The sequence below is a fragment of the Bubalus bubalis genome, chromosome 6, assembly GCF_019923935.1.
Source record: "Bubalus bubalis isolate 160015118507 breed Murrah chromosome 6, NDDB_SH_1, whole genome shotgun sequence".
Taxonomy (NCBI): domain Eukaryota; kingdom Metazoa; phylum Chordata; class Mammalia; order Artiodactyla; family Bovidae; genus Bubalus; species Bubalus bubalis.
In genome coordinates, this window is record NC_059162.1 from 9,271,769 (window position 1) to 9,288,845 (window position 17,077).

The following is a 17,077-nucleotide window of genomic DNA, read 5'->3' on the forward strand; positions in this document are numbered from 1 at the left end:
TCAGAACAGTTCTCTCAGGGTTACTTGAGATGCTGTCTCCCAGGTCTGAAGTCCTAAAAATTTCTGGCAAATAAAACATAACTCTCAACTTTTAGGTTGTAACTATTTTTTAAGTTAACAGTAGTGAAGATTCCAGTTCACATCACACATGATTTTTGCACTTAGCTCAGAAAAAAAGTAAACAAATTTGCAAAATAAAATTGGGACTTTTAGTGCAGGGGAAGAAGGTCTTGCCACGCCTCTAAGAGGAAACAGGCAGTGTCGATAAGAAGCACTTTCAGTTTATGAGAGAATGGCAAGAACACTGACTATCTTGAAGTCTCCAACACCATTCTCCACCGCTAAGAGCATGATCTGGCTGTTCCAGGCTCTCCTACTAGTTGTCTTCTGCCGTGGCCCAGGTAAATGCTGAAGTATACCCATGTAGTCATGTTTGACTCCTGGTTTTGTGCAGTTTGCTCGATCTAAATCACCTACATTTAGGTGTCTGTCTGTATCTCTACTAAGGGATCTGGTGGGGCTCACAGAGGTGCCTGATAAACTGCCATTGCCTCTCAACTTAACAGCTTACAGCCTGAGATCATCTAGAGTTAACAGCTTCAACTGTGTCTGCATTTAAATGAATTATATGCTGGGGCATGGGAAATGAGCTTTTCTAAGATACGACTGGGGGTTATAGCCGCATGTTGTGATATAAAGAGAGCTAAGGTTAAGAACAGAGAAGGCAATGGCACCCCACTCCAGCATTCTTGCCTGGAAAATCCCATGGACAGAGGGGCCTGGTGGGCTGCAGTCCATGGGGTCGCTAGGAGTCAGACACGACTGAGCGACTTCACTTTATGTTTTCACTTTCATGCATTGGAGAAGGAAATGGCAACCCACTCCAGTGTTCTTGCCTGGAGAATCCCAGGGATGGGGGAGCCTGGTGGGCTGCTGTCTATGGAGTCGTACAGAGTCGGACATGACTGAAGCGATTTAGCAGCCCCAGCAGCAGCAGCAAGGTTAAGAAAAGAAGCCTTCTCACCAGAGTAGCTGCTATCTTACTCTGTGATCACAAGTAGGCTACATGTTCTTTCTTGCCTCATTGAAAATATTGAAAATCTATGGTTCTGTTTAGCTGAAATTTCTGAACCCAACTAAAACACTCAAAATAGTGTTCACGGTTTTTGCGTACTGTGAAAAAACTACTCTCCAGCTTTCCTTTCCTTTGATGCAAATCAGGGACTAGCTAGTCCAGCAATACTTAATCTGCCAGACAGGAATTCTCAGATCCTACATGCTTCTCATTCCCTGCTGTCCATTATGTGGAAAACTTGAAGGTTCATGTCAGGTTTTGGGGAAACACAAGTGGTCCACTGGGGCCAAAGTACAGGAAGGGGCAGGAGACAAGACAAGAAAGCTATCCCAGAACTAGCCCAGGACAGCAGGTAAAAATAGTTAACATTCATTGTGGGCTTGTACTGTTCCAGGCACTGGGTCAAATGCTATACTTACATCATACACATAAGCTTTTTGACAGTTCTAGGAGTCTGTACTATTATTATCCCCTTTTGAAATAACTCGCACAGATTTCATTAGCCAGTAGGTGGCAAGCTCTTGTGATAGTTTTGAGGAACAGTGACAGTTGAATCAAAATGGTAGCAGCACAAGAGAGAGGGCAGAAGCAAGAATCACCACAGATGTAGAATTAGCTCGAGTACCTGGCAATGGGAATGAAGTGGGGAGAGAATTCATTGTCATCCAATAAACAATCATTGAGCACCTACTGGATGCCTGGCACTATTCTAGTTTCTGAGTGTACACCATGAATGAAGCAGAAAAAAATTCTGCCCTCACGGAGTTAACGTTTTAGCAGAGGAAACAAGCTATAAACAAAACAAATAAGTGAAACAAAATAAATAAGTATATTGGATAGTGATAAATGATAAGGAGGAAATAAATCAAGCAAGGAGAGGAGAGATTAAATATTGGGGGCAGAGAAATTTCAGACAGAATAGCCAAAAAGTTTACAAAGTTGGGAGTGGGGAGGAGGGAGCAGCCATGATGAGATGATGATTTCAATTTTGGACTTACTAATTTTAAGATGTTAGTGTGATATTCATGAAATTTCTTGAAAGCAGCTGGAAATTCAGGACTAGAGGTAGAGCTGAGGCTGGAGGCTTGGAACTCACAGCATAGAAATAATAAATAAAGCTAAGGAGAAAATTGTAAGGAAGATGGAAACTTGGGGAATATGTAGAAGAGCAGAAAGAGGAAAAAATTATACATTCAAGAGCTACTCCCTGGCCCAGGAGCCACGGAGGTGTCTTTACCTCCTTGCAAAATTGAACTCATCTCTAGAATTCAATATTCTTAATATCCTCAGGTTAAAATTCCCATTTTTCTCCCCATTCCCATTAATATTTCTCATAAGGGCCCTATGAAATATACACTATTCCTATCCCCACTTTAAGGAAGAGGAATGAAGTCATACAACGTTTGAGTAACTTGCTTACTGTCAAACTGCTGTGGGGGAAGTGAATGGTATAGGAAATGAAACATACTTGAATGTGTGTGCAGGTGTTCTGAGGTCCAGGAAGAAAGCAGTAATTTACAAGGTTATAATTTAGGGAGACTGGCTCCAGAGTCTATTCATAACCATTTTACTATGCTGCATAGTTTACAAACAGCTATATATTCACATAAATGTATTTGTAATTATAAACTGTGATACTAAGAAGATAATAAGCAGGGTACTGATGCTGAAAACTCGGCCTCTGTGCATTGGTGCTGAATCAAGTCTCAGAGACAGAGTTTTGGGTGAAGTAGAAAAGGATAGTTTTATTGGTTTGCCAGGAAAAGGGAGACACAGAAGGCTTCTGCTCTCAAAAACCATGTGTTCCAACTTGGGAGGATTTGGCGAAGAGTTTTATAGCAACCATTCAAGGGTAGAATTGCTAATAAGATTAGGGTGTGTGCAGGGCCTGTACTATTTTAATCTGGTCTCAGATAATCTGATGAGTTTCTGTGGTTCCTTTAATCTAGCCTGAGGTGGTCTTCTAGAAGAGCTTCTCTAGTTCCTTTAATCTGGAATGAAGAATGCTGGCATCTTCCATATGTTGGGAGTGTTCATTCTATTAGTATAAAGAGCTCAAAGATATTGTTGTGCATCCCGAAGGCAGAACCAGGGCCCTGCCCCTAAGGCTGCACCATTGTCTTTACTGCTCCTCCCTTGTGTCTGCATCCCTTCCCTTTCCAGATTAGCAATTGTTATAATCTGCCCTTAGGAACTCAGGGAAGGTCATGAAAGTGAAAGTTCAGTCTGTCTTTGCAACACCATGGACTGTAGCATAACCACATTCCTCCAACCATGGGATTTTTCAGGCAAGAATACTGGAGTGGGTTGCCATTTCCTTCTCCAGGAGATCCTCCCAACCCAGGGATTGAACCCAGGTCTCCCACATTGTAGGCAGACGCTTTACTGTCTAAGACACCAGGGAAGATTCAAAGGTCATGAATGCTGGAGTCTATTCCCTACAAACAAGAAAAGCAGGACAGAAAGGTTTCTATGTCCATGAGCCCCACAAGGTCCTGCTTGGTTTCAGGACCATGGGATAGAAAAACAAGAGGACCTTCTTTAGATGGAGGCGGTGTGGAAAGGATTTTCTGGAAAGGTAGCATCTCAACTGATATTTAAAGAGAAGTCAAACAAGGGAGGAATCTAATGAAGAAGCATTCAAAGCAGTGGACATTACATGTGCAAAGGTCCTGGTGCAGGGAAGAGTTTAGAATGATTAAGGAACTAAAAGAAAACCACTGTGATAAGAGTTTGGTACAAATCAATCTTGAAGCAAGCATGAAGGAAGATGACTCATGCCAGCCTACATTCTTTCAAGGGGCCAGACACCATAACTTGCTCCTTTTAGGAAATTTAGCTGTAAAGATAAAGAAATAATTCCAGTAGATATGAAGTGAAGTGAAGTGAAGTCGCTCAGTCGTGTCCAACTCTTTGCAACCCCATGGACTGTAGCCTACCATGCTCCTCCATCCATGGGATTCTCCAGTCAAGAATACTGGAGTGGGTTGCCATTTCCTTCTCCAGGAGACCTTCCCAACCCAGGGATCAAACCCGGGTCTTCTGCATTGCAGGCAGATGCTTTACCATCTGAGCCACCAGGGAAGCTCAAGGTATAATTGAGATCAAACGTCATCATGCCCTGGAGAAAATGAATCTCACTTGCTTCTACATTTAATTCTTTCCAGGTGGGAACTTATCAAATGTTAGCTGCTAAGTCACTTCTGTCATGTCCAACTCTGTCCCTGGGATTCTCCAGGCAAGAACACTGGAGTCGGTTGCCATCTCCTTCTCCAGTGCATGAAAGTGAAAAGTGAACGTGAAACATTATCAAACGTTAATATGCATACAAAGTACTAGGGGATCTTATTATAATGCTGATTCTGGAAAGGAGACTAAGTCTCTGCATTTATGACAAGTTCCCAAGGAACACCAGTGATGTTCCATGGACCACATATGAGACTTTAGTCACAATGGGGTTGGAAGGATGGAGAAATAAGAACTAGTTCTTTGAGTGTGTTTGCAAGAAGCAGATACAGGCATTCTGATGTGCAAGAGAGAACAGTAGTAGGAAATATATGTTATAACCAATACACATGGGCCAACCAAATGATTCTGAGGTTTTGAGCCAAAAACTCTGCAGGTTTTTCTGCTCAAAGACTATAATCCAATGACTCCCCTTCCCTTGAGCAGCATTATCTACTTCTTACCAACCATCCACACCTATCAATGTTTATTGTTGCTCACCACAGGCAGAGAGTTGTTTTACATTTTGTCATTATCATCAAGAACTGGGTCTTTCCACCTCTCAGAATCTGCAGTCACTGCCCACTGGACTGCCAGGCTTCCAAGCCTCCCAGTTTTCAGTCTCACTCTAGATCTAGCCTCAGTTGTGTCTCCATGCACAAGCAGACTGTTGTCTTTCTTCCGTTTTTTCATTAAGGTGCAATTTACAAAACATAAAATAATAATATTAAAGTGTACAAATTCAGTGACATTTAGTAAACTCACAGCATTGGGAAACCACCACTTCTATTGCTCCAGAGCATTTCATCACCCTGAAAGAAAACCTTGTACTCATTAAGCAATCCCTTCTCATTTCTCTCCCCAACCCTTCAAACCCTTCTCCCCCTTCAAACATTCATCTGCTTTCTGTCTCAATGAGTTCACCTGTTCTGGATATTACATATAAATGAAATCATGTGATCTGTGAATTTTTATGTCTAACTTCTTTCTCTTAGTAAAATGTATTCAAGGTTTATTCCTATTGTATCATGTATCGATATTTCATTCCTTTTAATTGCTGAATAATATTCCACTGTGTGTGTGTGCCATAACTTATTCATCCACACACCTCCTGATGGACATTGGTGTTGTTTCCAGCTTTTGGCTTTTTCATATAGTGCTATTATGAAGACTTTTGTACACGTTTTTGTTTTCAGTTCTTCTGGGAATGAAACTGCTGGATCATATGATAATGCTGTACTTAATTTTTTGAGGGATCACTAAACAGTTTTTCCACAGTGGCTGTACCAGTTTCCATTCCCACCAGCAATGTGTTCTAATTTCTCCACATCCTTACCAACACTTATTTTTCAATTATTTTTATTGTTATTATTATTATTAGTCACCGTCTTAGTAGATATAAAGACATTTCATAGAGGTTTTTGATTTGCATTTCCCTCACAATTAATGATACTGAGCATCTTTTCGTGTGCTTATTGGCTATTTGTGTATTTTCTAACCTCCTTCTGAACTTGTTTCATGCTGAGCTAAAACAGCCCACTATATTTCTTTTTCCTTTAGATAGGCCTGAACCAGTCCCCTAGGTTAGATAACCCAAAGTTTCTCTGCCATTTTTCCAGAATCAACTCAGTCTTACCTGCTTTCTTTATTCCTTCTCATTTCTCAAAAATACTCCATTTTTCTTACTACATTAAAAAAAAATCATTCAGATAATCATTCAAGTCACTTCACATTCCAGTCTCAACCTATGCAGTATTCCAGGTTCCCTGGGCCAGATTCTGAGGGCATAATAAGCTGATGAAGACACTACTCATGTTCCCAGAGTGAGTGAAACCTGTAAACAAACATACTGCAAATTTCTGCTGACTCAACATCTACACCAGAGGATGAGCAAGACCTCAGCACCAACCCCATGCTCCAAGTGGCCCCCAGTGACTAATAAGAGAACTTCCCATGGATCGCTAAAGCAGCCTTCTGTTGCAGTCATGAAACATCTTCCCAATTCTTAGTCTGTTCTGGTTCCAGGCCTAACCAAATCTGCTACCAGCTGAACCACTTAGGGGAGACCTCAATGTTCTGCAGAGAACAACAATATTCATGCCAAGGATACAGATCTAGGACATTCCCAAAGCATCAGTGCTGATTCCAGGTAGAGTAGAGAAAAAGACCTTCTTGTGCTCTCTGGGCCATACTGCATCATCTGAACCCCAAAACAGCTCTCCTTCAGTCCAAAGTCTTTCAGAGTAGCTTTTGAACTTTTTCAAAAGTAATTCTGAGCTTTTTCAAAAGCAGTTTCTGACCTTCACCTTCCTTAAGCACAGAGGTTTAAATCTTATTCTTAGACCTGCAGAAAACAACTCCTACCAACCCCTTCTCCTCTTTCTATACCTTTTCCTCTTCTCCCACTACAAACTCCTTTCAACTCTCCTGGATTGATGCAAAACCCCACAAATATAAGCAATTTGAACTTACCCTTGAAGGATAAATAGGAGCTCACCTGAGGGGAAAATGTGGGCAAGGTGTTTCAGTCAAAGGGAACAACAGAGCAAAGAAAGAGCAGGGCATTCTTGAAATAATCAAGCAATGAAGGATCTCTTGTTTTTATTCAAAGCCATACTACAATGGTATCTTCTCTGTGATGTGTTTCCTGACAACCTCCAACCCTTCCTGCCCCACCATTTTCACTGTTTGCACTGCCATGCAGAGTAAGTACATCATGAGAAACGCTGGGCTGGAAGAAGCACAAGCTGGAATAAAGATTGCCAGGAGAAATATCAATAACCTCAGATATGCAGATGACACCACCCTTATGGCAGAAAGTGAAGAGGAACTAAAGAGCCTCTTGATGAAAGTGAAAGTGGAGAGTGAAAAAGTTGGCTTAAAGCTCAACATTCAGAATACAAAGATCATGGCATCTGGTCCCATCACTTCTTGGGAAATAGATGGGGAACCAGTGGAAACAGTGTCAGACTATTTTTTGGGGCTCCAAAATCACTGCAGATGGTGATTGCAGCCATGAAATTAAAAGATATTTACTCCTTGGAAGGAAAGTTATGACCAACCTAGACAGCATATTAAAAAGCAGAGACATTACTTTACCAACAAAGGTCCGTCTAGTCAAGGCTATGGTTTTTCCAGTGGTCATGTATGGATGTGAAAGTTGGACTGTGAAGAAAGCTGAGCACCAAAGAATTGATGCTTTTGAATTGTGGTGTTGGAGAAGACTCTTGAGAGTCCCTTGGACTGCAAGGAGATCCAACCAGTCCATCCTAAAGGAGACCAGTCCTGGGTGTTCTTTGAAAGGACTGATGCTGAGGCTGAAACTCCAATACTTTGGCCACCTCATGCAAAGAGTTGACTCATTGGAAAAGACCCTGATGCTGGGAAGGATTGGGGGCAGGAGGAGAAGGGGACGACAGAGGATGAGATGGCTGGATGGCATCACTGACTCGATGCACATGAGTTTGGGTGAACTCCGGAAGTTGGTGATGGACAGGAAGGCCTGGCGTGCTGCGATTCATGGGGTCGCAAAGAGTTGGACACGACTGAGTGACTGAACTGAACTGAGAGCATATACCTCTTATCAACTCGACATTTATTGGGCTCAAAATTGTGCTAAAAGCTAGGGTTACAGAGATAATAAGCATAATCCCTACAGTCAAGAGTATGCAAAATAGAGGAAAGCAACCTCGTAATTATGGCTAAGAGAAAGAAACACTTGATGGTGAGTGTGCAGGGTGAAATTAGTGATGTGAGGGCTATATGGAAGCAAACTCTATCCTAGGTCTATGCCTAACTCGCCACACCGCAGCTACACGTTTACCTGTCAGGCTTCTCTACCACAAGGTGAGCCCAGAGGACAAACAGTGTCTTATTCATATTTGTATTCACAGTCATCAGCCCAGAAACTGGTATATAAAAGGAATCTAATAAATATGCTCTGAATGCCATGATTTCTAAGGCTTTTATTCACTGAATTGGCATAGAGCTGAGCAAATAGTAAAATGATTGCTAAATAAATGAAGGATTTCAACCTGTAAAAACAAAGGAAGCTTAAAAGTCTGTACTAGACAAAGAATAACAGTTCCTGAAGAGTCCTTGGGCCACAGGATATGCCAAGATTCCTTACAAAGAGGAACTGGACCTAAACATCCTTGGCACAGAAACTCCAAGATAAGGAGTGGAGATGTACTCATTCACTTAACAATATTCATGCTCATACTCAGTCATGTTCGACTCTGCAATCCCATGGACTGCAGACTGCCAGGTTCATCTGTCTGTGGGATTTTTCAGGCAAGAATACTGGAATGGATTGCCATGCCTTCCTCTAGGGAATCTTCCCAACCCAGGGACTGAACCCACATCTCCTGCATCTCTTGCACTGCAGGCAGATCCTTTTCCACTGAACCACCAGGGCCTACTATGTGCCAAGCACTGTTCAAGAGCGTCCACCACACTGAACAAGACAGACAAATTTCTTGCTTTCATGGAGCTTATATTCTAGTGGAAGGGGGAAAGAACAGTAAAACAAATATGCGAATTACAAAGTGCGGTAGACAATATTACAGAGAAAAACAAATTCAAAGGCAGTGAGTGTACAGCAGTAAGGACTGGTGGTGAGGAAAGTGTAGTCATAGAAGACCTCCTTGAGACGGCAAGTTTAAGTTAAAGACCTTATGGAGACAAAAAGAGTGAGCCATGCGGATACCTGGGCGAAGGGCATTCCAGACAGAGGCAATTACAAGTGTACAACCCTGGCCTTTCAAGGAAGAACCAGGCCAGCATAATGTGAGGTAGGAAGGGAAGAAGGTGGAAAGTTATAGGAAATTAGGCCAGAGAGAAAAAGAATCAGATCATTTTGTCCCTCATAGAAAGTGATATCGCTCAGTCGTGTCTGACTCTTTGTGGCCCCATGGATTGTAGCCTGCCAGGCTCCTCTGTCCATGGGATTTTCCAGGCAAGAGTCCTGGAGTGGGTTGACATTTCCTTCTCCAAGGGATCTTCTTGACCCAGGGATCGAACCCACGTCTCCCACACTGCAGGCAGACTCTTTACCATCTGAGCCACCAGGGAAGCTCTTGTCCCGCATAGGCCATTGCAATTATATTGTTTTGCTTTTTGTTGTTTAACCTCTTTTACTGAAATAGAGAAAACTGCAAATCCTAAGTGTCAGCTCAATGAATCATCATAAAATGAACAAATCTGTGTATCCAGACATAGGTTAAGAAACGGCACATAACCAGCAGCCCAGAAAGCCCCCACTATGCTCCCTCCTACTTGCTCTCCCTCCACTGCAAAGGTAACCCTATCCCAACTTTTAAAAGAATAGATTTATTTTGCTTGTTTTAAAACTTTAAATAAATGGAAGCATGCCACTGTATTCTATTTGTATCTGAATTTTCTTTTTTCACTCAAGATTTTGCTTGTGATATTCATGCGTGTTATTCCAAGAGGGAAGAAGGGCCAAATGACAAACAACAGCATGTTACAATGCTGATGGAAAAATGTAGTAAGGGGTGAAGTAGTTTTCATGTGACAGGCATGCATACGACAATTTGAGAGAGAGGAAGTGCGAGCTCACCCAGGAGTTGAGCACAAAAATCCAAAGAGATATTTCCTCCCCTACTCAGATTCTCTCCTGAGAACTAAGGGGTCTTAAGAAAGTTGAGGTTGTGATAATAGTTGTTATTGTTCAGTCTCTAAATCGCATCCAACTCTGCGACCTCACGGACTGCAGCATGCCAGGCTTCCTTGTTCTTCACCATTTCCCAGAGCTTTCTTAAACTCATATTCAGTGTGTTGATGATGCCATCCAACCATCTCATCCTCTGTTGCCCCCATCTCTGCCTGCTATCAATCTTTCCAGCATCAGAGACTTTCCCAATGAGTTGGCTCTTCGCATCAGGTGGCCAAAGTATTGGAGCTTCAGCTTCAGCATCAGTTCTTCCAATGGATATTCAGGGTTGACTCCCTTTAGGATTGACTGGTTTGATCTCCTTGCCTGTCCAAGGGGCTCTCAGGAGTCTTCTCCAGCACTATAATTCAAAAATATTAATTTTTCAGCACTCAACCTGCTTTATGGTCCAATTCTCACATCGTACATGACTACTGGAAAAACCATAGCTCTGACTATAAGGACCTTTGTCGGCAAAGTGATGTTTCTGCTTTTTAATATGCTGTCTAGGTTTGTCATAGCTTTTCTTCCAAGGAGCAAGCATCTTTCAACGTCATGGCTGCAGTCACTCTCTGCAGTAATTTTGGAGTCCAAGAAAATAAAATATGTCACTGCTTCCACTTTTTCCCCATCTATTTGCCGTGAATTGATGGAAGCAGATGCCATGATCTTAGCTCTTTTTTTTAATGCTGAGCTTCAAGCCAGCTTTTTCACTCTCCTCTTTCAATCTCATCAAGAGGCTCTTTAGTTCCTCTTCACTTTCTACCATTAGAGTGGTATCATCTCCATATCTGAGGCTGCTGATATTTTTCTAGGCTATCTTGATCCCAGGTTGTAATTCCTCCACCCTGGCATTTCACATGATGTACTCTGCATATAAGTTAAGTAATCAGGGGGACAATATATAGGCTTGACATATTTCTTCCCCAATTTTGAACCAGTCTGTTGTTATATGCCCAGTTTTAACTGTTGCTTCTTGTCTTGCATATAGCTTTCTCAGGAGACAGATAAGGTGGTCTGATATTCCCATCTCTTTAAGAATTTTCCACAGTTTGTTGTGATCCGCACAGTCAAAGGCTTTAGTGTAGTCAATGAAGCAGAAGTAGATGTTTTTTTCTGGCATTCTCTTGCTTTCTCTGTGATCCAGCGGATGTTGGCAATTTGATCTCTGGTTCCTCTGCCTTTTCTAAATCCAGCTTGAACATCTGGAAGTTCTCAGTTCACATATTGCTGAATCCTAGTGGTAATGGTTACTTATTCACTGATTCACTCAAACATTTCCAGATCCTACTTTGTGTCAGGCTTTGTGCTCAGATATAAAGATAATTAAGATAACTATTAAATAAGATGATTAAGTTAAGAGAACAGAAGGCTACAAAATGGTATGATAAATGCTAGGAATTTGGCAAAGGATGTTAAGGAAGAATCTTCTTTAAAAATGATTGTAACCATTTCACCTTTTTTGCTCAAACATTAATGGCTCTGAGATAGGCTCATGAGAGTGTAGCCATTACATGTTACTTTGAAGTTATATATATTAATTTTATACTTACCAGTTTTTATCTTCTCAACTCCTAGACAGTTATCTTTTGGGAGCAGAAAAGATATCTTCTGGTATCATGCAAGGAGCACAAAATAGTTAGAGTCAAAGGAGTTGGATCTGAATCCCAACTCTGTTATTCTTTAGCTGGGCAACTCTAGGAAAATTAGTTAACTACTCTGTGCCTCAGATCCTTGTCTGTAAATGGATATGATAATATTCATCCTACTTGTCAAAGTTTGTTGTCAGCATCAGATGAAATAATGTATAAGAACTGTAAATTCCTATTATTAGTCCTTTAAATCTCACAAGCCTACTACATTGAACACAGCAGGTATTTACTAAATGTCAAGCTTTAATTATATTTCATCAGTAAAGAGTTGCAGTTTTTGAAATCTGTGCCAGGGATTGGATGCAGTTGTCCCTCTCCATCTCATGCCCAGATAACTCAGAGGCTGGGGTCAGATAGTATGGCTATGACCCAGGTGTGACCAGCTAGTATGGCATCCAGCTGGTCACAGGTAGACTGGCTGGGACCAACTACTCATCAACCATGGGTGCCAGGCATTTTGTTGGCGGAGCCTCTGTGATTGTCTACTTCAGCACTCCTCCCTATCCTTTTCCTCTTCATCTTATCTTTGGACTTCAGTATCAGTGAGCTCTAACAGACTGGCAGCATGAGGAGAAAGGGTGTGGGAGGTAGGGAAGGGAGAGTCACAACAGTTTCCTTTCTGTGTTCACAGGGAACTCATTTTCAGAAGCCAGCTCAACCCCACTGGTTGTGAACGGGGTCCTGAGGGAGTCTGTAACTCTTCCCTCAAAGTTTCCTGTGAAAGAGAATATCACGTTCATCACCTGGCTTCACGAGGGAAGCTCTGTCATCTTCATATGGCCAAAAGAAGCAAAAATACAGGTGACTGATCCAAAACGGAAAGATCAACTGAATGTCACTGAGTCCTACTCCTTGCAGCTCAACAATCTGACAATGGCAGACGTGGGACATTACCGTGCCCAGATAACCACATCAACCTCCTCTTTGTACACCGATTATAACCTGCAGATCTTCAGTGAGTCAAAACTTGGGCTTAATTTTGTATGGACTAAAAAATAGTACATATTTCAATTCTATGTGACTGCAAATATGCACTATAGACTCGTGGTAAAAAGTATGACATTTGGAGCTAGACTGAGGTCCAGAAACAAAACAATTCAATGACATTGCACAGCAGTTAGTGACAGAGCTGAGATTAGAACCTAAAGCTTATGACTCCTTGACCCTGTACCAGGCTCCATTATACTTGTTGAGACAAGTTTCTTCTGTGACTATTTAGAAGACCAAGTACAACTTCTGCAACAACCGCACTCTTGAGACTGAATGCCAATACATTCCCAGGGCATTTTGGAGTGCCTCTCCTTCTAAAGCACACACACAAAAACAGACATAAGGTACACCAACATGTTTGTTTTTACAATTGTGCAAAGGAATTTTAAGATAAAAACTATCGGCTTTTTAAAACATTGACCAATTAATCTGTGTGTACTATGCTAGGGATAGCAAAGATTTGATCTTATGGGTCAATATCAATTAATTGGGAGTAACTGCCTAAGATTCATTGGAGAAGGAAATGACAGCCCACTCCAGTGTTCTTGCCTGGAGAATCCCAGGGATGGGGGAGCCTGGTGGGCTGCCATCTATGGGGTCACACAGAGTCGGACATGACTGAAGTGACTTAGCAGCAGCAGCCTAAGATTCGGAGAAGGAAATGACAGCCCACTCCACTGCTCTTGCCTGGAGAACCCCAGGGATGGCAGAGCGTGTTGGGCTGCTGTCTATAGGGTTGCGCGGAGTCAGACACGACTGGGATGACTTAGCAGCAGCAGCAGCAGCCTAAGATTCAGTGTTAAGAAAAATGTGAGTCATGTTAAGTTTATTTACTGAGTCAACAGTATTTGTTAACCATGAATGATGTTCGAGACTCTGTCTTAGTCCCTTGAGATACATCAGTGAACAAAACAAAGATCCCTGACCTCATCATGGTGCTGACATTCTGGGTAGAGGATATGGAGGCAATAATAAAAATACACGTTATATATGAACAAAGAACACAGTAAGTAAGCCATGAGAGAAACTCATGGAAAAAGAGATTAGAACAACATAAGGACCACCAGAAATGCCAGAAAGCAACAGTCTGTTTTAAATGGAGGAGTCATAATAGGCCTCATTGAGAAGATGACATTAGAGACAAGGCCAGTTGGAGGTGAAAGAGTGAGCCATGCAGATATCTGAGGGAAGAGCTCTCCAGCACAGGCCCTCCCTGTGTCTGGCAGGCTCAAACATCAATGAGCAGAGTAAGAGAGAGTAAGAGGAAATGAGGTCAGTAAGGAAATAGGGAGTCACATCATCTAAGGCTCTGGGGAGCCTTCACAAGGACTTTGGCTTCTACTTTTGGCAGGCGGAGAACAACTGGAGGATATTTTTGGACATGTTGACTTGGGGATATATGTTATACTCAGGTGGAAATGTCAAGTGGGTAATTATATATTCATCAAGTGGAGTAAGATATTAATATAGGTTTTTGAGGTCAGCAATGGACATTGGTTGAAGGAGGTAAATATTCAAGCCAAACATTTGCCATTGCTGTGCTATATGCTATCTAATTTAATCCTCATAATTATCCAAGAAGTAGGTGTTATTGCCCAGTTTTACAGATGAAGAAATTGGGGCAAGTAGAGACTAAAATTTGTCCATGGTCATGTAGCCAGTAAATGACAAAGCCGTGATTCTAACCTAGGTCTTCCTAACTCCAAATCCACTCTTGCCATGACATGAAAATTCCTTTCGAACAAGGTATGTTCCACAACCCCTACTCAGTTAGCTAAACTTAATGCTTTGCCTAATCTCCTCTAATGAGATAGTTGGAGTCATTCCATTTTTTACTGGGTCATCTTTATTTCAACCCTTGGGCCAAGTCTAGGTCAGAAGGTTTTCCTGTACTGCTCCCATATTCACACTGATTCACAGCTGCTGACACAGTTTTAGGTAATATTTTCTGGTCTCCGCTGTCAGAAGTACCTGCATCATGTGTATTCTCAAATGCCCAAATCTATTGCACTTCTTCCTTCCCATGAATTGCTTGCTTGCTCTATTTCTTCACTCCTTCCTTCCCTGATTCTTTAGTTCTCAATACACCCCTTTCTGACTTGCTGACACTCCGCATCAAGATCTCTTTGTTATCATTTGAGGCAGCACCAGATCCAATGAGAACCAGTATCCCAACAAAGTTGTGGGAAATTTGGTTCTCCAAGTAAGTTAAGCTTTTATCTTCCATCCCAGCTAGGAAAATTCTGATAATGGAGGAAATAGAGCTCACGCACCTGCTCTTCTGGTTTCTGAACTGTCTAAGGCTGGGCTGCATAGTCTCCAAATTATGTTTATACAAGAAGGACCCCAGGAATAAACTGGAGCTCCAAAAATTAAAGTGATCAGCTCAAAATCCCCTGACTAGCTGGCAAAAATTCCAGTCTTTCCCTTCCCTCTCTTCCACTGCCTTCTCTGTCTCATACTGACATCCCTCATCATTTGGTCACCAGAGGCCTCAATTCCATCAATTAGGCAGCACACACAGAGTTATTTACAGAGTATACAGCAGTGTCAGGTGGGATACATGGAAACATGGGGCTGATAGAGATTTTTCACAGAGGGCTGAGCCAAGCCATTTGTCCTTCATCCAGGACTCTTCTCTGCACACAGGACGACTGAGCAACTTACAAGTTGCCCATCACATCAAATGGTCTGAAAATAATACCTGTGAGATCCAGCTGATCTGCTCTGTGGAGAATCCAAATGATAACGTCTCATTCAGGTGGCAGGTCGCAGGAAATCCATATCATAATGAAGCAAATATCTCTATATCCTGGGACCCCAAGAGCCTCAGTGAAGAGACCTACACCTGCATAGCTGAGAATCCTGTCAGCTATTTATCCTCTTCTGTCTCTGACAAGAGTATCTGTGAAGGTAAGTCTGTCTCAGGTCTCTCTGAGGGCCTTGAGTGTTGTGGGGTGTGGGGTGTCACTCATGCCCTTTATGATTCCTTAAACAGAGGCCCAATGGGAGACAGCTGAGTGATGCTGGGAGAGGACAGACACCCCCTGGAGCTCTGTGTCTCTTACTCCTCTAGAATGTTCTCCTTTTCCCTCCCCCTCCACCAACCATTTCTCTAAGCCTCCCAGAGCCCAGGAGCAAAGTCTTTAGGAAGGCAAGATTGCTTCTTCTCTCTGTCTCTACCAGGCTCCACCCTGCCCTGTCTGCCTAAATGAGACTCCCATTTGAAGAAATCCTGCCCAGACCCCCAGACCCTCTGGGTATAGATGAACCCACCCAACCCCCAAAGATGGTCTAGAAGAGATGCAATAGAGGCTCTAAAATACCACTCTGGGCCTCACTCGATGTGTCTCAAGTGCAACGTCTTTTTTTTTTTTTTTTTTTTCTTTGCAGGTGTTATTAATGGGAAAAATGAATACCTGGATATCAGATGGATTATCATTGTGGTTGTTTTGACATGTATATTCTTCATTGCATTCATATTAATATTTGTTCAGAGGAAAAAAGTAGCAGGTTTTCCTTTCTTCTTATTGTTACTTCTCTCAGGCTTCAGAGACTTAGAGTCTGGGGCTGATACAAGACTCTGTCTTGCAGAAGACAGATAAAGGGGGGGAGGATGCAAACCCGGCTCAGTCAGTCCACGGGGACCACACTTGGGCTGTGAATACACATGTGCTAATCTCCTAAGGAGACTGTCCTACTAGAAAATGCAGGACCCAGCCTCGGAGCCTGCCTGCCCTCCTTTCTGGGTCCCTTTCCCACCACATCCTCTAGAGAAGGGGTCCCTGACACCCAGGCCCTAGACTGGTACCAGTATGGGGCTTCTTAGGAATGAGTTCACATAGCAGAAGGTGAACAGTGAGCAAGCGAATGAAGCTCCATGTGTATTTACAGCCACTCGCCATCACTCACATCACCTAAGCCCCACCTCCTGTAGATCAGGGGTGGCATTAGATTCTCATAGGAATGAGAACTCTAACCCTAAAGTCAAGGCAGAATATCTTGAGATTGCCACAATATAGAAATAAAGTGCACAATAAATCTAATGTGTTTGAACCATCCCAAAACCACCCCCTCCACCAACCGTCCCTGGTGCCAGAGGGTTGGGGGCTGTTACTCCAGAGACACACCTACAGGGGTAGAGGATGGAAGGCTTCTCTCACTACAGTCACATATTTCAGTTTCCCTGATTTTATTTTTCAGGTTTCTTTCAATTGTCTACTCAGCAAACCCAGTGTCATGGTGAGCTTCCAGACTCTTAGTTCCCAGTCACTACAGATGGCAAGAGCCAGATGGAAAATGAAGGGGGGTGATCAGAGGGCTAGATAATGAGAGAGGAGGAGGAGGTCAGAATGTCATTATTCAGATGGACCAGATGGTGCAAGGGAAGAAGACCTGGAATTGTGCAAGTCTATCCCCTGTGGGACCTACAGGGTCCCTTACAAGAATGCAAACTGGTCA

At 42.5% G+C, this 17,077-nt stretch overlaps 1 protein-coding gene across 8 annotated transcripts in view; it reads left to right on the top strand.

The window, feature by feature from the left end:
* Positions 1-259: 259 nt before the first annotated feature.
* Positions 260-17,077, top strand: part of SLAMF6 (SLAM family member 6) — a 43,965-nt gene continuing 27,147 nt past the window's right edge. For 3 of the 8 annotated variants that reach the window (XM_025287521.3, XR_006551562.2, XR_006551561.2), the window contains exons 1-5: positions 260-401; positions 12,258-12,581; positions 15,266-15,529; positions 16,010-16,129; positions 16,820-16,858. In XM_025287521.3, the coding sequence (XP_025143306.2) occupies positions 293-401; positions 12,258-12,581; positions 15,266-15,529; positions 16,010-16,129; positions 16,820-16,858 (856 nt within the window). In that variant the 5' untranslated portion in view covers positions 260-292. The remainder of the gene's footprint in view (positions 402-12,257; positions 12,582-15,265; positions 15,530-16,009; positions 16,130-16,819; positions 16,859-17,077) is intronic. The other 5 variants (XM_006047551.4, XR_006551564.2, XR_006551563.2 and 2 more) reach the window with 2 other exon arrangements.